Source organism: Osmerus mordax, chromosome 17 (assembly GCF_038355195.1).
Source record: "Osmerus mordax isolate fOsmMor3 chromosome 17, fOsmMor3.pri, whole genome shotgun sequence".
Lineage (NCBI taxonomy): Eukaryota > Metazoa > Chordata > Actinopteri > Osmeriformes > Osmeridae > Osmerus > Osmerus mordax.
In genome coordinates this window covers 9,439,565-9,460,024 of record NC_090066.1, presented here as the reverse complement: position 1 = coordinate 9,460,024, position 20,460 = coordinate 9,439,565, and the positions used below count along the sequence as shown (strand labels likewise).

Sequence of the window (20,460 nt, the reverse complement as noted above, 5' to 3'; positions counted from 1 at the left end):
TACATAATTTTATGTACTTACGTAATTTACATTACATAAGTTTAATAAATACATACTTTTTTTGTGTGATAAGAGATCTCTGTTCTCCGCATCATTTAGCCTATCCCATAACCCTAGGCTATGTCTTATTTACAGTATGTGCGCGCACACACACACAACACCCACACAATCACCGTCCCTATCTCTTTCTCGCACACGCATACGCAGGCGCACACACAAACACACAAACAAACACACACACCACACACACAAATAAACAATAACAATAACAGCAAACTCAGCAGTAATTTCCTTCTAATTCATTGGGGACTGCTACACTAGTTAAAGCCTTAGTCTCTATTCAGTTTCCCCCAGGCCTAGACAATAACACTCTCTAGATCTGACCTCTTGACCTAGGCATGCTATCTCGAGGAGGAGGGCTATAGCTGGCCGCATTCTTTCCCTCTCCAAGGAAGCTAGCTACAGAGGCCTCTACAGTATTTGGAGATGCAATTATGCGAAGCGCTAGGACCCTGCGGACCGCCCCCGCATGACACACCAGGCTGCGAGTGCAAGTTTGGCCACTCTTAAATATGCAGAAGTTGAACTGACAGGACCGAGTTGATCAACTCGGCTCTTTGGTAGGACGATGCAGCCCCAAGTAGATGTTTTTGACCAATTTGAGATAAATATCTGAAGCTGGACGAGAGGAATCTTGTTGGATATCGACCAGCCTCCTTCTTTTAGGACTTGCATCCGCGAGGAATTATAATTAGGATTTTCTTTTAAGATTGTCCGAGAACAACTACATGATTATTCCAACACTGTAGTATTTGGATCTATGTTGGTTTTGCCCCCTAAGCCCCAAAACAAGGTGTTTTAGTGTAATGTTCCGGATATGTTTTTTCGCATGCGGGCTTGCTAAGTGAGTGATGATTGATTTGGATATGTCAGCACCGCTGAGCGCTCATCCGCACACTCCATCATTCAACGCCGGGGAAAGTAAGAAACCACCTGTTGTGAATGCTTACTGGAACTTCCCACGGACATACTGAGGCTACTAAAACAAGACATCGGAAAAGCGCATCAGCGTCCGCACATGTGACGTGTAAAAGCGGTAGGCTGTTTGACGCGCGGGACATTGTTACAGAGAGAGAGAGAGAGGGATCAATTCGACTCTAATTTGATTCCCCATCTCCTCGTATTTGTTTTCAGTGAAATATGTTGCCATGGTGGCACCGGTTAAGATGAGGACTGTTGGCCACCAGTTGCTGCGCTCAGAATGGCTCGCGAGGACGCGGTGAGGTGCCTCCGCTGCCTGCTCTACGCTCTCAATTTACTCTTCTGGGTAAGAGGAGAGGATACCACCGAGCAGGTGGCCGGATAGGCGCCACGCTCACGTTACACCCCGTAGCCAACTTTTCGAACTCTTTACCCACCCATCAATATACCTCTTTGCCCACTGTGCGTGCGTGCGTGCTCGCTATAAGCCGCGCCTAACGTTTATGTGACGATAAGGAATGATTCGATCTCAGTGTAGCCAACTGCGTATATCCTACTCCATACTTTGTGAGCATTCTGCATCCCAAGTATGCGCAAACTGAATGCATGTTACGCATTCCACCGAATGCCATTTAGGCAATAAAAAGTGATAGGCTCCAATGCTTGGGGAGTGTCTAACATAAGGCAGACTGCCCCGAAGCAACATTTGTCCAAGGATAATTCTTGGACATATTTAGCTCTTATAACTTTCCCTGCAGCCAGAATATATCTCATTCTATAAATATATATATATTTCACTGTAGATGGCATTGCAACAATGCTTGTGTAACTCTGCTTCTCTGTTTGTCTCTCTCTGTTTGTCTCCCCCCCCCTCTCTCTCAGCTCATGTCGGTATGTGTGCTGGGCGTGGCAGCTTGGCTCAGGGACTACCTGAACACTGTGCTCACCCTGACAGCCCACACCAGGTGAGCAACAGGGCAGCCCCACAGACAGAACGACAGACGGGGGGGGAAGGAAAGCGCTGGAAGAGCGGGGCGAGGGGCATCCAGAGATGAGGGGAGGACGTGGAGAGAAGTAGGGGGGAGAGAAGGGTGTGACAGGACTGGAGGATTAAGCTGTGCAAAGGGTTGGCTCGGTGATATTATATCTCAGTAAATCCTACACGCTGTTAGTCCTCCCAATCGTGAGCACATCTCTCTCGACATGCATTAGAAGTTCTAAATGCCAGCTTTTATCTTCAACATTAGTCTTGTGGTTTTCCATGATCCTATTCTGTCCATTATGCTACTCTGTGTTCTCTGGTAACATGGTGGCAAGTTGATGACAAAGTGGTACACGGTCGAACACATTCCTACAGTGTAACCCTCTCACCCTGTGTACACTCACTTCCTGTACTGTACTGTATTCATAATGATGCAGGCTCTGGATGGTATGAGAGGAGTGGGAGAAAATAGAGAGGGAGAGAGAGAGGCTAACAGGAAGGGGAGATAAATAAACAAAAAGCCTGCCAAGAAATTCTGATGAGTGACTCCCCCTCTTGTCTTCTTTTCTCTCTCTCTCTCTCTCTCTCTCTCTCTCTCTCTCTCTCTCTCTCTCTCTCTCTCTCTCTCTCTCTCTCTCTCTCTCTCTTCCTCCCTCTCTCACCTCCCTCTCCCTTTCTCTCTCTCTGCCTTTCCCTCTCTCTGCCTCTCCCTTTCTCTCTATCTCCCTCTCTCTCTCTTTATCTATCTCTCCCTCTTTATCTCTCTTTCTAGGCTGGAAGAAGCTGCTGTCCTCACGTATTCCCCGGCTGTGCATCCAGTCATCATTGCTGTGTGCTGTTTTCTAATCATCGTGGCTATGGTGGGCTACTGCGGCACACTGAAATGCAATCTTCTCCTTCTGTCCTGGGTATGTGTTCAATAAGTGTGTGTGTGTGGTGTGTGTGCGTGCGTGTGTGCTTATGGAAATTGGGATGAGCTCATGTAGTTTTGTTGGAGAGGCAGATCGCAATTATGGTTGTTCTAGGTCACGGTTTCTTCAACTGGCGGTGTTAGTTGCAAATTTACAGGACCTTCATTTGCATGCAGCATTCATTGACACACTGTATCAACACTCGCAGACTAGCACACACTCACACAACCAACCAGCATGGGCTCTGTATCCGTCTCTCCTATCGTCCTGTAACCTTTAACAGGCTGCAGTCTGCGCTGTCTCAATAAAGCTGCATTAGTGTGCCCCCGTAAACACTCCAACCGCGGTCTGTAAATCTAGTGAACGCACGCACCTCTGCTACCGAGAACCCGGAGGGCTTCAGATTCATCCTTGATTTTACGCGCTTCTCCATCAGACGCCCCCCAACCTCCCCCAACCTCCCCCAGCCCCCCCGACGGTCGTTCATCAACCTTCCGAGAGAGCGAAGCGTGGCGTTAGGGAAACGCCTCCAGGCGCGCCGAGCTCTGACCTACGGCGCCTGCGTTCGTTTGGGGGAGGGGGGGCAGGGGGGCAGGGGTTGGATAGCAGGGATGCTCCCGTGGATAAGTACAGCTGTAAAACTATTCACCGTGCTCCTGTCTGAGCCTCGCTGAGTTATGGGGCCCTGGGCCCTGATGGATGGCCGGAGAGAGAAGGAGAGAGGGGAGAGAGGCAAAGTGCGGTGTTGGGGAACGCGCCCGTGGGAGGGTGTGGGAGAGGAAGAGAGAGAGAGGGAGAGAGATGCAGAGAGAAACGGAAGGGGGCGATGGAGATGAATGAAGGGAGAGAGGTGGGAAGGGTGTGAGAGAGAGACAGAAGGTAAGAGGGAGAGGGAGGGAGAGAGAGAGAGAGAGAGCTGAATCCCTTCCCACACATCTGTCAGAGAGACAGATAAGGTGTGATTATCCGGCTCAATCACTCAAATCTGTTACCCCGGGATGACGGAGAGAGAGAGAGAGAGACAGAGAGAGGTGTGCAGGAGCAGAGAAAGAGAAAGACTTCAGGATGGAGGATGAAGTAGAAAGGTTTAATAAACCAGGGAGGATCAAGAGGCCCAAAATGTTGAGGCAAAAGAGAGGACCTGAAATTAGAAACTGCAATTTAACGTCGGGGTTATGCCCGAAGCTTCGTTCCAGACCGAGGCAACTCCATTAAGTCAGGAACAGTAGAAGGAGAGGAACAGACAGGGTGGCTTGCATGTGTGTGGGGTGGGGCTGTTCTGGTTTCTCTGACCAAAGTGTCCATATCCTGGGTGTTCCCCATCCCTCTCCCTCCCTCTGTAGTCTCCCACCCCTCCATCACCCCGTCCATCTCTCGGGACTCCATTCATCTCTCCACTCGAGTCTCTCTGTCGGTTTCTCTCTCTGTCTCTCTCCCCGCCCGTCCGCCCTCTGGCCCTCCGAAGGTTCTCACGGCTCGCCGTGGGGATGGCTGGATCTGGGTGAGGGGGACAATGGGGAAGGCTATCCGTGTCTGCCTGACGCCATGGGTCAGGCCGGGGGGCTGGAGGTTGCGAGGCGGTTATGGCGCTCGGGTTACGGGGCCGGCCCATTCACCAGCCGGGGCGTCCCTTTCAGCGGGGGGGCCAGCCCTGGAAAAGAAGACGCACATTGCCCCCCCACCCCACCCCCCCACCCCCAGCCCTCCACATCCTTTTTATACTCTACTTATGTGCCTATCTGATCAAACACGCGCACCTGCACCCAAGCGCATACACACAGCGGCTGTGGTGAAGACTTCAGTGTTAGGTCCGCAAGCATGGGAACTAGTCTTCATTTTGGGGACGTGCAAACAAATGGCTTGATCTGTGAACCTGCGATGGTTACGTGCTAGCGGTGTAACAAGATATCGTGGCACAATATATATCGCGATGCAATATGACGTCCGTTTTAACCTATTGGTTGAGTTACCAGCAGGCGACCTACAATGCACCTGCATCACGCGTGCATTAACAGAAATCGCAGAAACCGAGTTAACTAAATGGATGTAAAACAGAGAAAGTAATTGAAAATGTTAAAGGTTTTGGAAATAGATCTGTGAATCGGATTTTGGTTTCATTTGAAACATTGTTCAAAATATCGTGATACGTAGTGTATCGTGAACCCAGTATTGTGATAAGTATCGAATCGTGAGCTGAGTGTATCGTTACATCCCTATTATGTGCACAGGCCTTGTGTGATCGTGTGTGTGTGTGTGTGAGGACTGGGACTTGGCTGGGACTTAGAACCCTCGTGCGCTCTTACTGCGCAAGGAAAAGGTCGTGTAAAAATAGTCTGTCCGTACTTAAGACTAAACGCACCCCTCTCCCTTCCTCGCACGAACCTTCCTCCTCCTGTCCTCCTCATTCCACCCCCCCATGTCTTCTTTCATGCTCCTCCCTCCCTCCCTCCCTCCCTCCCTCCCTCCCTCCCTCCCTCCCTCCCTCCCTCCCTCCCTCCCTCCCTCCCTCCCTCCCTCCCTCCCTCCCTAGTGGGGGTGTTCATCTGCTCAGAAGAAAGGAAGAACCTAGACCCTCTCCCGTGTCGTTCTTAAGAGCGTGTGACCCCGCGCTAACCTCCGGTTGTGTCTGCGTGGTCTTTCTGACACGGATAACGTACAGGGTCCGCACTCAGTGAGGCCTAGGTTTATATTTTCTTCTCACCTCCGAAGACTTCCTTGTCAGAAAGCTGTGCGAGCGTGTATGGTTTGGTATGTGTATGGGAAGGGGGAGAGGGTGCCGAGGGCTGGAGAGTTCACTTGCGTCTAGCTACTTGAAAACGTATTTATAAAGGAAGATGTAGACAGTACAGAGGTTTAGAGTGGGGAGAAGTCTCTGGCTTAGGTTGGTGGAATTATCTGTCTGAGTGTGTGTGTGTGTGTGTGTATTGTTTGGGTCTGGCATGCTCTAAATGGACCTCAACACTAACAGAGGCCAGGCAGAGCCATCTGTCTGACACTAATATTTACAATCTCCAAACAAACAGGTTGTCAGCCATGGCAGCTAACATTGACAGCTCTGTAATAGAATGGCTGACACACACATTCATCTTTGTAAGATATGTGTGTGTGCACAGTTGTGTTTACATGGGGTGTCTGTTGAATGAAATTCATGACTTGGCATCGGCTTGTTTGTTTGGAGGCGTAGACATGCTTTTGTGTTGGTGTGTGTGAGTGTGTGCGCATGGCGACAGGTCGACAGACATGTTGGGCAGAGAGGAGATAACAAAAGAGTGTTTTGTCATCGGCGCTACTGCGGAAGAAGCAGCGGGCCACGCCATCATTGCCATGGCGATCCATCAGACGGACGGCCGTCGCACAAACACTGGACCGTCACGTAGGACGACGCTACACAGATCCCGTCTCTCGCTGCCTCGTATCTAAACAGTCTCTCTTTATGTCCCCCTCTCTCTCACACTCCCTCCCTGCCTGTCTCTCTCTCCTCTGTCTCCCTCTTCCCCTCTTTCTCCTTACCCCTCCTCTCTTTCTCTCTTTTCTCTCTTTCTCTCTTTCTCTCGCTCTCTCCCCCCCTATATCTCCCCTTCCTCCCTTTCCCTCTCCTTCTCCCTTTCTCTCTCTCTCAGTACTTTGGCAGCTTGTTGGTCATCTTCTGTGTGGAGCTGGCCAGCGGCGTGTGGAACTATGACGAGGTGAGCTGTCCCCCGTTCCCGTCCTCCTGCCTGCCGTGCGTCTCCGCGCCTCAAGGTCGCGTCTCTGCGCGGCGCTCCTTAGGTCTCGCCGTGCTAAGAATAATCCAGAAATGCCAGCCATGTCCGGCTAGGCTCCCAGGCACCCTGGCTCGCTCGCCGTTTGACCGGGGTGGGGGGGGGGGGGTAAACAACATGGCCGAGGGGAGTAAGAGAACGGGATCCCCTCCATTCCCCCCCCCCCACCCCCCAGGAGAGAACACAGCTGTGGAGGCCCTGCCTGGAGTGGCTAAATCATTAAACTAGGGGACAATCTCTCCACACTTTCCAGGGTTACCCACTTCTCCACACGATGTGGAAGCAGAGCAGACTTTAGAGGACAGAACTAGAAAAGACCCAAACCAAAACAAGGGTAAGAAAATGTGCCCCCCCCCCCCCTTCAATACAAGAACCAAAAGAAACAGAAGCAAAAGAAACCAAAATAATGAACAGAATATCAAATCATAATAACTCCAAACAAAAGTGACCTGGTTGTAGCAGCACAACCTTTCCCCCCTCTAAAGCAAACCTTCACTGTCTTTATAGGGTGGGTCTCCTACCCATAGCCCTCTTCAGACCGCCCAAACCAAGATGAGGGTGATCTCACCCATCCGATTCTGAAGGTGACGCTAAATCTGGTCCCAGGCCTACTTCCCCAGCCCATATATACTTCTACAGGCTGTACACTCAAGGTAAACAGCCCCCCCCCTAAATCTACAACACATCACACAGCCCAAAATAAACATTAATACAAAAAAAATAACACCCCACCACTTGGTTTAACCAGTGCTGTCATCCATGACATCACCTCAACCATAAAATCAGGAAGTGCTGGGCGACCATCTCCCAAACCAGAGTCCTGAATGGTGGATCTAAACAAAGAAACATGAGTATGCAGAAATGAAACAAACATTTGCTCAGTATGGATCCTGCAACGCAAATAAAAGGTATCTGTACTACCCCAAATTGTGTCTATGCTTGACGTGAACTGTAACCAAATACTCCTACCAAATAAACCTAGTAGAATAAGTAAAGAACTGGTCAATCAGACTCACAAGAACTCATGGCACTGACGTGACAAGTGGTGAGTACAGGCGTGTTCTCACCCACTTCGTCCCAATGACCCCTTCTCCTCCCTCCCTCCCCCCCCCCCCCCCCACCCACACACACACACCTTCCCCCTCTGGAACAGTGTTTGTATGAATACAATGGCAGGGCTCTCGATTACAACGGCTTCTCCCCTACTGGGGAGCCCCTCCCCCGCCAGGGCTTATCACCATCTTGAAAGACCTTTCATGATGGCTTTGATGTCCCTTCATGGCAGGTGGGACTCGCTCCTGCCATGCAGGTGTGTGCGTGTGTGTGTTGCACCTGCCCCTGGCTACTGTGTACTGAAAACAAAAGAAGGGTGATTTTGTGCTGGCACCTGTGTCACCTGGCCTTCTGCCTGAGGGTGTGGCGTGTGTGTGGCGTGTGTGTGTCGTGTGTGTTTGTGTGTGTGTGTGTTTGCGTTCGTACATTTATGCCCGTCCACCACTTACTCACCTCCAGTGACCCCAGGCCCTCACCTAATCAGAGAATGATATGCCTGTCCTCCAAGGCCTTATGGGTATCAGAATCAGAAAGGGATTTATTCGCCATGAAAGTTTGCACAGACAAGGAATTTGCTTTGGCAGGAAGGTGCATACAATAAACATATACCTAAAATTTAAATATGTGGACTAACTATACTAAGGGTACATAAACTAGCAGTACTAAGTGGGATAAATATAAGTTGCCGTAAATTACAATATAAAAATACAAAAATACAAATATTACAAAAAATACAAATGTACAAGATACCATGTTGTGGTGCAGTGCAAAAGCAGTGTGTTTTAAGCAAGAAGTCATTTGAGTCAGTGTGGTCCCTTGGCCTTGTTGAAGAGGCCAACAGCGGAAGGGAAGAAACTGTTTTTGTGGCGTGAGGTATTGGTCCTGATAGACCGCAGCCTTCTGCCGGAGGGGAGTGACTGAAACAGGGAGTGTCCAGGGTGGGAGGAGTCGGCCACAATCTTCCTCGCTCGCCTCAGGGTCCTCGAGGTGTGCAGGTCCTCGAGGGTAGGCAGATTGCAGCCAATCACCTTCTCAGCAGTACGGATGATACGCTGCAGTCTGCTCTTGTCCTTGGCAGTGGCAGCAGCGTACCAGACGGTGATGGAGGAGGTGAGGATGGACTCAATGATGGCTGAGTAGAAGTGCACCATCATTGTCTTTGGCAGGTTGAACTTCTTCAGCTGCCGAAGGAAGTACATCCTCTGTTGTGCTTTCTTGATGAGGGAGCTGATGTTCAGTTCCCACTTGAGGTCCTGGGAGAGGATAGTGCCCAGGAAGCGGAAGGACTCCACAGTGTTGACTGGGGAGTCACACAGGGTGATGGGGGTGAGTGGGGCTGTGTTCCTCCTGAAGTCCACAACCATCTCCACTGTCTTAAGAGCATTGAGCTCTAAGTTGTTCTGGCTGCACCAGGTCACCAGGTTGGCCGCTTCCCACCTATAATCAGACTCGTCTCCACCAGAGATGAGCCCAATAAGGGTGGTGTCGTCCGCAAACTTCAGGAGTTTGACGGACGGATGACTGGAGGTGCAACTGTTGGTGTACAGGGAGAAGAGCAGAGGAGAAAGGACGCAGCCCTGAGGAGAAAGGATTGTATTGTATTGTTGCAACATCCGAAGCCAGTCGTGTTAGGACGGCGACCCGTCTGACCCCAGGGGAATCCTGGGTAATGGGCTGGTTGTGTGCTTATTACAAGCTCATTAAGTAGAGGAGAGGGGGGGGGGGGGGGGGGGGAGGAGGGGGGAGAGGCCCAGGGGGAGTCCGAGTAGGGTTTTATTGGAGGGAGCGAGGACTCTCGTTTTGCATGCTAAGCGTTTGAGGGACCGAGAGTCTGGAGGCGAGCCTTGGCTCCCTTGAGATCAGGCTCCATTGTTCAAAACACACGGTGCTGCCAACTTCTACCGGGAGGCAAGGAGGAGACGAGAACAGGAAGAGGAAAAAGACAGTCGAACACAGGAGGGCGGGGCAGGAAGGAATCAGGAGTGCTATCGAACACAGGTTCCCGCCCACACACCTCTGTTCCGGGAAGCCAATAAATGTGGTCATAACCCCAATAACCTGAGCTGAGGGTGTGATGTGGAGAGGCTAACCAGAGTGATTGTGCTGCTTTGTCTTGGTTGGTGTGTGGTAGCCGTCCATGCAGCGTTCAGACATGATCAGTCTGAAGTCCAGGATGCCCAACTACGGCCTGCAGCGCTACCAGTGGCTCACACACGCCTGGAACACCTTCCAAACAGAGGTGAGAGGTTAACAACACAAACAGACAAACAAAGACTTATCTGTTGGCGTTGTGTACATATATATATATATGGGTTTGGTGGTCTAGAGATGTCTTAGGAAGTTTCCCACAGCATTGCTAACTGCTAACTGTTTTACTGTTTGTTGTTGTTTCTTGCTGAAGTAGTATGTCGAGTTGTCAGACTTCACTTTTCGCTTTTGTTTTAGTTCAAGTGTTGTGGGGTAATCTACTTCACCGATTGGCTGGAGATGACAGAGATGGAATGGCCCCCAGACTCGTGCTGCGCCAATCAGTATCCGGGATGCGCTCGCCACGCCCACTACCGTGACCTCAGCGACCTCCACCAAGAAGTGAGTGCACCCCCCCAACCCCCTCAGCTCATGACTTTTGACCCCATTGCAGTTCGGCCGATGTCAGATGAGTCGGCACGATCAATGATGGCCTCCCCTGTGACATCATCAAAAATGGACACATTTCACTTATGAACCCAGCATGGACGCATGTGATGGTAGAAGGAGCAAAACTTGAAAACTTCATGGGAGTTTTGTGCCTTTTAACGAGGATGATAATGACTCGGAATGAACTTTTCCACTTAATAGGTTTTGCAGCCCATATCCAGGTTATTTGTGGTCGGAAATGACCTGGGGTGTTCATTGGAGGAAAGAAATCCATTGAAAGCAATTAGATCCAATCCCAGACCTGATAGTGTTGTGTGCCTTCTGGGTCTTGGGTTGCCAGGTTGGTGTGACAGAGTGTAGCTATTACGTCTAATCAAGCTAGGAGAGGCGGCTTGCAACACAATCGCACACGTGCGGACACGCAAACGCACACACACACATGAGCACTTGCACACACAACCGCACACACACACAAGCGCTCGCACACACACACACACACACACACACACACACACACACACACAACACTCTCAACTACAAGAGTCCTGCCAAGCAGAGCTCTATCTTGCTGACTCCGTTTTTTTCAAACCCCCCAGGCTACAAACATCACTGTTTACATCTGAATCGGTGTCCCTGTCTAGCCCCACTGTAAACTTGCCTCTCAAACGATGTGTGTGTGTATAAACACTCTCTCTCACACACACACACATCTATCCACATTCACACCCTTCTTACCCCTTGTCTGACCTTCTTCGCCGGTCACCTTCCATGTATCGGGTATTTAGCCTCAAGCAGCACTTTACTTACCCTCTATCCCCCCCTCCCCCTCACACACACACACATTTACATTTACATTTAGTAATTTAGCAGACGCTCTTATCCAGAGCGACTTACAGTAAGTACAGGGACATTCCCCCCGAGGCAAGTAGGGTGAAGTGCCTTGCCCAAGGACACAACGTCACTGAGCACGGCCAGGAATCGAACCGGCAACCTTCAGATTACCAGCCCGCTTCCCTAACCGCTCAGCCACCTGACTCCCTACTGACACACCTCCTGCCCATTGCTGCCCAGGTGTTGTACCTCTTCCCACCCCCACACACATACCTGACCGCTTGCCGGTGTCAGGTATGTGTGTGGACTCACCCGGGTGAGAGGTGCCGGCCCTGGCTGCACACCTGGACTCACCTGGGTGAGAGGTGCCGGCCCTGGCTGCACACCTGGACTCACCCGGGTGAGAGGTGCCGGCCCTGGCTGCACACCTGGACTCACCTGGGTGAGAGGTGCCGGCCCTGGCTGCACACCTGGACTCACCCGGGTGAGAGGTGCCGGCCCTGGCTGCACACCTGGACTCACCTGGGTGAGAGGTGCCGGCCCTGGCTGCACACCTGGACTCACCTGGGTGAGGAAAGTCAAGAAGGGAGGGAGGTCGGAGAGTGACAGAGTGTGTTGAGTGAGCGGTACCACCATGGGGGAACCGCCTTACAGGGTGAGAATGTTGTGGGGCGTGTGCCATTATGTCGAACCAGGCATGAAAACACATCTGTGTGTGCGTGCGTGTGTGTGAGAGACGAAATAGGATCTATGTATGTATGCATGTTATAGGAAGGGAATGTGTGCGTGTGTGTGTGTGTGGGGTCAGGATTGGAGACAAAATTGTAGCAGGTACGTCAGGGTAAGCGTGTGTGTGCGTGCTTGTGCGTACCGTATGTGGGAGTGCCGAAATGTGGCGGGTGTGTCAGGGAAAAAGAGCGCGTGTGTGTGTTTACGTGAGGGAAACAGAGGCGATGAGTCAGCAGGGGAGTACATAGAGGGGAATGTGTGAGGGAGGGGCGGATGAACACCACTTTCAATCATCCGCCTGTGTCTCTCACTGACACCACCTTCCCCCTCTCTCCCTCCTCCACACCACTCCCAAAGCTTTTCCCCCCGCCTCTCTCTCCCCTCTTTCTAATCCCCCTCTATCCCTTCCTATCCTTACTTTCCCTCCCTCCCTCCCTCTTTCTATCTCTCTCTCTCTCTCTCTCTCTCTCTCTCTCTCTCTCTCTCTCTTCCCCTCCCTGCTCCATCCCCTCTATTTCAGTGTCTCTCTCCCTCCCCTTCACCCCCCCCCCTCCGTCTGTCTGTCCATCCGTAGCAGCTCTGTTTGGCATGTAACACCCCTGTGCGAAGATTTCACTGCCAGATAGTAGTTAACTGGTCTATCTCTCTCTCTCTCTCCCTCCCTCTCTCTGTTTCTTTTCCTCTCCCTCTCTGTCCCTTGGGTTTGTTGGGTTCATTGTGTGTGAGACTGTGTGTGAGTTTTCTTTTTTCATTTTGAGCCTACAGCTGTTACTGATATAGAGGTCACACCTCCAGAATAGCAATGTAGCTTATGGCGAGGAAAAAACAAAACAGACTTACTGCAGAACATGGAAACAATGTTAAATATTAAACGTCGATATGAATATTGCATGAATTGAATGCGTCTCTGGACTGGACGAGATCCGGCTCACATGATAACAAAGCCATGTATGTGTGTGTGTGTGTCGCAGGGCTGCGGGCCAAAGGTCTACAGTTTCATCCGCGGGACAAAGCAGCTGCAGGTGCTGCGCTTCCTGGGCGTGTCCGTGGGCGTGGCCCAGATCCTCGCCATGACCCTGACCCTGACCCTGCTGTGGGCGCTCTACTACGACCGCAAGCCCCCCGAGCCCGCCCCGCCCCCAGACCTCCCGCAGAGCGCTGACCACGCCCACCAGGGCGACCTCCCGAAGCCAGGGAGCACCCACCCGGAGGAGGCTTGGTCTAACACGGCCACGGTCAACGGGCACACCCAGTTTGAGATGGAGAGACTGTCCTAGCGCCCCCCCCCCCACACACACCATCATCACACCATGCGTGGAGGTCAAGAGACAGAAGGAAAGAAAGTTGGGATTGTCAAATGACTTTGAACCAGGACTTATTAAGGACTTCTGTTGGGTATTTAACCACTCAATTCAGGAGCTTTTGTGTCTGGTCTGACCGTCCTAGCATCACTGCTCTACAACCATGGGAATACCACCACTAGCGAAGACACCATAGGACTGCTTTTATCCTGTATGGAGCCTTAAGTCTTAATGTAACTCTGCCCTGAAGCATGTGTTTCCCATGGTGTGACTTGAGGGAAACAACGGCTGCAGCCAAACTCTTGGCAGGACTACAAAACTGCCAGAAAGCATCATGGGAAGTGGAGTTGTCAGCACTGGCCTTTGCTACGGCGCGCGTTACAATGTAGCGTTTCTTGGGACAGTGGAAAACCCAACGCCGTATGAAATAAGCTGTCAGAGATATTAATGGCCGACCGTCAGTCGGTGTAATATCACTGTTTGAAAAGCAATGGTGCGTGATCTTGAGTGCTTAACTGGCTACAGTAAGAACAACGTATTTGAGTTTAAAGTCTGTACATTTGATTATTTTCGAGCTGTGTGAAATATAGATTGCTGGCATGGTAACGTGAGCCCAGCCACATGTTGAGGGGTTGCTGGACACAATGTTCCCCTGTTCGAAACGACAGCTTGAAAATACACGTTCTCTGCAAACCACTCTGCAACCACGCGGTCATTCATTCAGAACCTGTTTCAGCGGTGTCCAGCTAACACTGACATGCAGGCCAGTCTGTCCCAGTTCCAACATGAACACAGTCAGATCCTTCCGAGCCCATAGCAGATAGTGTGCAGGGGAAGAATGTATGGATTTGGTTTGGGCATGACCCTTGGGTAGAGGCAGAGTGTGTGTCTGTGGGAGTCCTGATGTGTGTGTGTTGTATGTATGTGTGTGTGGAGGGGGAGACAGAGTGGGAGTCCTAAAGTGTGTGTGTGTGTGTGGAGGGGGAGACAGAGTGGGAGTCCTAAAGTGTGTGTGTGTGTGGAGGGGGAGACAGAGTGGGAGTACTCGTGTGCGTGGAGGGTGAGAACAAGTGGGAGTCCTGATGTGTGAATCACATTTGAGTAATGACTCGACTTCAGACGTCCGAGAGGGATGGGATGGGAGCTCTGTTTAAAAGGAGGGGGAGGGAGGATGGATGCGCTTGTGGTCCCCCGGACAAAACCCCGCTGGCTTCTTAATCTCCCTCCCTCTACCTCTGTCTCGCTCACTGTCTCCCCCCCCCCCTCCACTTCATCTCTCTTACCTTCCCTCGTTCCGTCTCTCCACCTCTCTGTCTGTGTCTCTCTCCCTCGCTCCTTCCCTCGCTCCCTCCTCCTCGCTTCCCTCTCTCTTCCTCACTCACTCACTCACTCACTCCCTCTCTCTCTCGTTCCCTCTCTCTCGTTCCCTCTCTCTCTTTCCCTCTCTCTCTCCCTCCCTCTCTCTGTCTCTCTCTCTCTCCCTCTCTCTCTCTCTGCAGCTTGGCTGTAGCGAGGGATGATGGATGAAGGAGGGAGAGGCGTGCAGCCCTGCTGTCACAGCAGGTTACAAAAGACATATTGTTTTATTCTCTCTCTGGTCATCTCCCGTCATTCTCTGCCTCCTGCGCATATTCACTTATTCATCCCAGTGGGAGATGTCTGTGTGTGTGTGTGCGTCCGTGTGTGTCTGTGAGACAGCGTGGCATACAAGCTAATCCTTCTCGCCCATCTTGTACAAAGACCCAGATTCCATATCTGTTGCTATTGAATCATTTCAACGTGCTTGAGTCGGCTCTCCGAGTGTGTTTAGTGGTTGCCGTGTATGTTTTCGACCACATTTTGACTCCCAGAAAGGACATCTTGGGGGCCGAGCCACAGTGAATCTCTACAGAAGTGAACAGGAGTTTTTTTCAATTTCTTTCTTCCTTGGACCAGGAACGGTCCCTGCAGATGTCGGCTCAGAGGACAACAGTTCTCTCCCCGCTCTGCTCGCTCGTCCCCCCCCCCCCCCCCCCCTTCTAGTCCCTCTCTCCACTCTGTCTCCCGACTCAGTAAAATGAGCCAGTGGCGGAAATAAAACTATTAGCCTCTGACCTCGGAGTATTAATAGTGGAGGCAGGAATAGTTGGGCATGCTGGGTTGTGTAAGTCCTCTCTGCTTCACCCCGCCCCCCCCCCCCCCCCCCCCCCCCTTCTCCCAGGGGAAGACGGGGGGACAGCACATCCTCCCAAACATCTCAATTACCAGCTCCCGGATGAGAAACACGCACTCTAAACACACTCGCACACGCTCCCTTACAAGAAATACAGTGTGTGCACACGGACGCAAACACAAGCCCCCTTATGAGAAACATGCGTGTGCATGGGCACACACACACACCCCCACACCCTAGCCCTCTTATGAGAAATATGCTAATACAATCAGGGAGACAGAGGGGGAGGCGACCTCGAGAGAACCTTGTTCTTCTTCAGCTTTGGGTTCCTTTTGTAAGGCGGAGATTAAACACGAGCCTATCGTGTCTTAACGCCACGACACACACACAGACAGACACACAGGGTACATGTACATTGCAAACTGGAAGGGTACTGGCGCACAAAAGCCAAAACGTGACTGCAGAAACCTGTTGTAGATTCAAAGACGACACACGGGCTTGTGTCAGCACTTTAATAAGACAAGGATTTATTTGTATTTACCCATAGACACTGCACCGGACTAAACCATGGAATTGTATTATTTTAATATTCTTTTCAATAATTCATATACATCGTTTTTTTTGTTGTCAAGAACACAAGCTGTAACAAATCAAAAGGAATTAATGTAATCATCCTCTTTATAATTTTGTCAAAATTTACATAATTTCATGTACAAGACCTAAGTACCCCCCCCCCCCCCCTCCCCCACCAACCCCTCCCGCGCCCCCAGAAAGCTTCTCACGTAGCCACAAAGGAACGAAAAAGAGACAACGTCTGCTCTTGTGCAACACAGAAACCAGAGTCTCCAGCAAACATGCATTTACTCGTGGTTAACCCCTTTTAGAAAAATATACAGCTGGTTTAAAATGCTCAATGGACCTGTGACGCTAACTGATAAGTAAGAGACTAGAAGGCAGGTGGAGATGGTTTTAAAAACAAAAAACAAAACTGTGATGAATAGTTACTACACCAAAGAACAACATACAACACGTGCACTACCAACAGTTTTTTTCTTTTTTTCATCTATTTTTTTTACAACCGTAAAACTGTCATTTAAACTTAATCAACACTTTTAGATTTTTTAAAAATATGTATTTGTGTTTTTCTATGTCCTTCCCCCCCCACAACTTTTCCCACAAAACAAATCTTTACAAAAAAAACACAAAAAAAAACAAGTGTTGCATAATGTCACATTATAGTCAAGCTGTGATGGAGGCGTGGCCAGGTTGGAGGGCGGGGCCTGCTGTAGAAGGGCGGAGCCTGGTTGTCATGATCGGTCTCAACAGCTGCGTTCACGGCTGTCGGCCATCTTGAAAAAAATGGCGCAAGTTAAATAAACCGAATCCGCCGCATGAACGGTAAGCTCGTTCGCAAATCCCCAGGAGTGTCTGAAACGGGAGGTCACTGGCGAAGGTTTAATCCAGCGCGACAGATACGAAAATATTTCCAAAACACGCTGATGCCGAGAGTGATTCGGAATGGCTGTAGCGCTACGACCGCGCCGGTGCCATGTCACTTCCTAGTTCAGACGGCTGGAGTGCTATCAGTGAAGGCCAGATAGATCAGAGTATGCCGTGTACTCCCACCAGTCTCATTGTATGGCGTCGACTTGCATAAAGAGCTTTCTCTCACTCAACACTTTCATTCCAAGCCACATGTGGATGACTAGCGGGCTGTGTGCTAAAACAGGAATTGAAAACTCCTCAGAATGATCCTCACATGCAACTCGAAAGAAACGTCCACGATCAACACAGAAAGTTCTGCTCACAGTTTGTTCCATCGGTAAAGGAAAGTCGTCTTTGTATCAAAATGGAATGGACTCAGATATCTGTGTTCTTTGATGACCTCCATGGTCTTCAAGGGGGGGGGGGGGGGGGGGATCTGTCCATCGCGTGTCCAGTTTACCACAACCCTGCAAGGGGAAAATCCCTGGCGAGCTCCCTAACTCCTGCCTGGGAGAAACCTTTAAGACACACGTCAAACCTTCTAACCAGGCGTCAGGTGGGTACTGCTTCTAGAACCCGGGGTGGGGACAGACAAAGTAATGATTTCACTCGGGTGCAGAGAGGGGTATTCACAATGGCCATTGGGATTGATAACAAGAAAGGAGTGCGTGTGTGCATGTTTCTGTACAGGATAAACATCTCATTCGTACGGGTCAGCTGAGAGAGAAAGGGAGGGATGCTAACTGATATTTATATTTATAGATAGATTGAACTCATAGTCAGCTTGAAGACCCATCCCTTATTGCTCATGCCAACTGGCGGTTACTTGTAAAATCTGAAATGCTGGCAAGAGAGAAGTGGTATACACACACACACACGCACACACACGCCATATCTCTCTCTGTCACACACAAAATCGCTGAGTATCTTCTTGCTCTTTTACTTATTAAAGGGGCACTGCAACAATTTTACGGGTAGCTTGCTTTGCCAATCATTGAAATCAACCTGGCAATTCTCGATATGTTTCCAGTCAGTTTAATTAATAGGATAGCTTGGCTGGAGAAGCATTTTTCCTTCCACTAACATTACAACCCACGAGAAAAGGCTAAATTGTTAGCATTAACATTTTAGCATAACATTATATAATTGCAATATCTCCAAAACCTGACGGTTGATTTAGAAACGGTTCGGATGAATCACAAGCGTTCCAGATGTTTGGCAAAGCAAGTCACCTTGCCCCTTGTCCATGTTTGAAATGTCTTGTACAAACCTTCTAAATTGAGCTTTTCATTCCTCTCGCCTGCGACAAACTTGAGTCTAAATAACGACACAAAGTCGGTCATCTTCCTCGCCTCACGTTTTCACAATTAAAAGACACACAAATCTTACAAAATGGTTATGGTTTCAGTTTCCCTTAGAGGGTGCTGGTCACTGTCCCATCTGTCTGACAGTTGACCCTGTCTGGACAGACACCAATGTCATCATGGTTACCGCCGAAATGCCGTCCTTGTCCTGTTACTCCTCCCCTCTGTGCGACAAAATAATTAATCCAAGGCGGAGCTTAGCTGAGCGTGTTCCACCACAAGAGCAACGAGCTACCAGTTAGAAAAAAAAAAGAAGAAAAAAAAGGTTCCTCCTCAGCAAATCCCGCCCCTTCTCCCCCGCCCATCCTTCTAACCACCACTCCAACCCCGCCCTCCGGTCTGTGATCGGAGCAAGGTCTCTCTCCTCCTCCCTCCTCCGTCTCCTCTGGGTTGCTAGGTGAAGTAGGCGGGGGTTGCCTTGGCGGCCGGCGGGGGCGGGGATGTGGACGGGAGGGGCCTAGAGGGCGGACACCCTGACGATGTTGGAGTGCAGGAAGTCGGGCGTGCTGGCGGAGTTGTCGCCCTCGGGCGTGGTGACGGGCGGCGTGGGCAGGGTGATGATGGCCGCCGTGGTGTAGGGCTGGTCGCAGTTCAGCGGCGTCGTCTCCCCGAACTTGGCGTTCAGACTGGAACGACTGGAACGACTGGGGGGGGGGGGGGAGGGGGAGGAGAGAGAGAGCAGGATGACGTGTATGAGCGTGGGAAGAAGAGAGCAGGCGATTCCAGAGAACGCCATTCACGCCGTGGAACACACAATCAGAATGATGTCAGGAAGGAGGTAGAAGGAAGTGAAGCCAGCCGGACAGACGGAAGGAGAGACGAATGGAGGGAAAGACAGAAAGAGAGAGACAAAGAGAGAGAGAGAGGTCCAGTAATGCTAACATAGATGTGGTTCTCCAGCTGTCTGTGTTGCCTGGAGAGTTCCCAGACCACTTAGACCACACAGGGCCACTCCACCACAGCTGGACATAGCCAGCATTCCTACCCACTGACTCACTGTGGGAATACACTGGCACAGGGACGGCCGCTGTCATGGCCGTGTGTGTGTGTGTGTGTGTGTTGAGGAACCAGAAGTGAATCCGAGTTCCAGCTTGTGTTGTTTTACCTATGCAGTGTTCTTCACATGTACGTGTGTGTATGTGTGCATGTATGCATGAGCACGTGAACATGCTGCAGTTACCCCGTATGTGTGTTCATAGGTAAACCCACAGTGGGTGTATCCTGTGTGTGTGTGTTAACAGGTGAGTGTGTGTTAACAGGTGAGTGTGTGTGTGTCTGTGGCAGATGGGCCTCTCCTGGATCTGGATGGTTTAATGGTGTGTGTGGGTGTTAGCAGGTGTGTGTGTTACCAGGTGTGTGTGTGTTACCAGGTGTGTTTGTGTGTGTTAGCAGGTGTGTGTTACCAAGTGTGTGTGTGTGTTAGCAGGTGTGTGTGTGCGTAGCAGGTGTGTGTGTGTGTGTGTGTACCTGTTGCAGATGGGCCTCTCCTGGATGTGGATGGTGCTCAGCTCCTGCACGCTGCCCCTCCGCCCCACCATGTTGGAGTTGGGCACGTTGAAGCTGGTCCTCTTGTGGCGGCGCGAGCAGCAGGAGAGGCCGTGCGGCGAGGAGAGGAGGACAGGGAGGAGGAGCGCGACGCCTGCTTCACCATGGACACCTCCAGGCAGCTGCTCTCAAACGTCTGCTCGTCCACAAACTCGTGGTTCTGAGAGAGAGAGAGAGTTAGAGAGAGGGAGGGAGAGTGGGTGAGGGGGAGAGAGAGAGGGACAGGGGGCGAAGGGGAGAGAGAGAGAGAGAGAGAGAGAGGCGGGAGGGGGGGGGGGAGAGAGAGGTGAGGGGAAGGGATGAATGGGAGGTAGAGAAAGAGATTGAGGATGGGATAGAGAGAGAGACAGAGATAGAAAGTGAGAAAGAGAGAAAGAAATGAAGACATGAAGGGATGAAAAATTGTCTTTAGGCAGAGGCAAACAACAATAAAAAAACAATCATATTATCAGTTCCAAAAAGTGCCATCGCATTTCTCTTCAAATCCTATTTACAAAGTCAATAGCAGTAGGGATAAAAGTCTTCGAAAGGATTCAAGTGTTACCGTGGTCTTCTCCAGACAGTGGAGGAGGTGGTGGTGATGGGTCTCAAACACAGGGTTTGCTTTACACACCAGCGCCTTGCCTGCCTCCTTCGACGCCTTGTAGGGGCAAAACAGAAACAAGATGGCCGCCTGTTAGCCCCTCCCGACGGTACTAACACACACAAACACACACACATCCAGGGGC

General features: G+C 50.8%; 1 protein-coding gene across 1 annotated transcript; it reads left to right on the top strand.

Annotated features, from left to right (window-relative positions):
• The first annotated feature begins 1,032 nt into the window (after positions 1 to 1,032).
• tspan12 (tetraspanin 12) lies at positions 1,033 to 13,557 on the top strand. The gene is made up of 8 exons (XM_067254038.1): positions 1,033 to 1,096; positions 1,195 to 1,327; positions 1,864 to 1,946; positions 2,736 to 2,871; positions 6,495 to 6,560; positions 9,820 to 9,927; positions 10,134 to 10,277; positions 12,857 to 13,557. The coding sequence occupies exons 2-8, from the start codon at positions 1,262 to 1,264 to the stop codon at positions 13,160 to 13,162; spliced, it is 909 nt and encodes a 302-aa protein (XP_067110139.1). The 5' UTR covers positions 1,033 to 1,096; positions 1,195 to 1,261; the 3' UTR covers positions 13,163 to 13,557.
• The last annotated feature ends 6,903 nt before the right edge of the window (positions 13,558 to 20,460 follow it).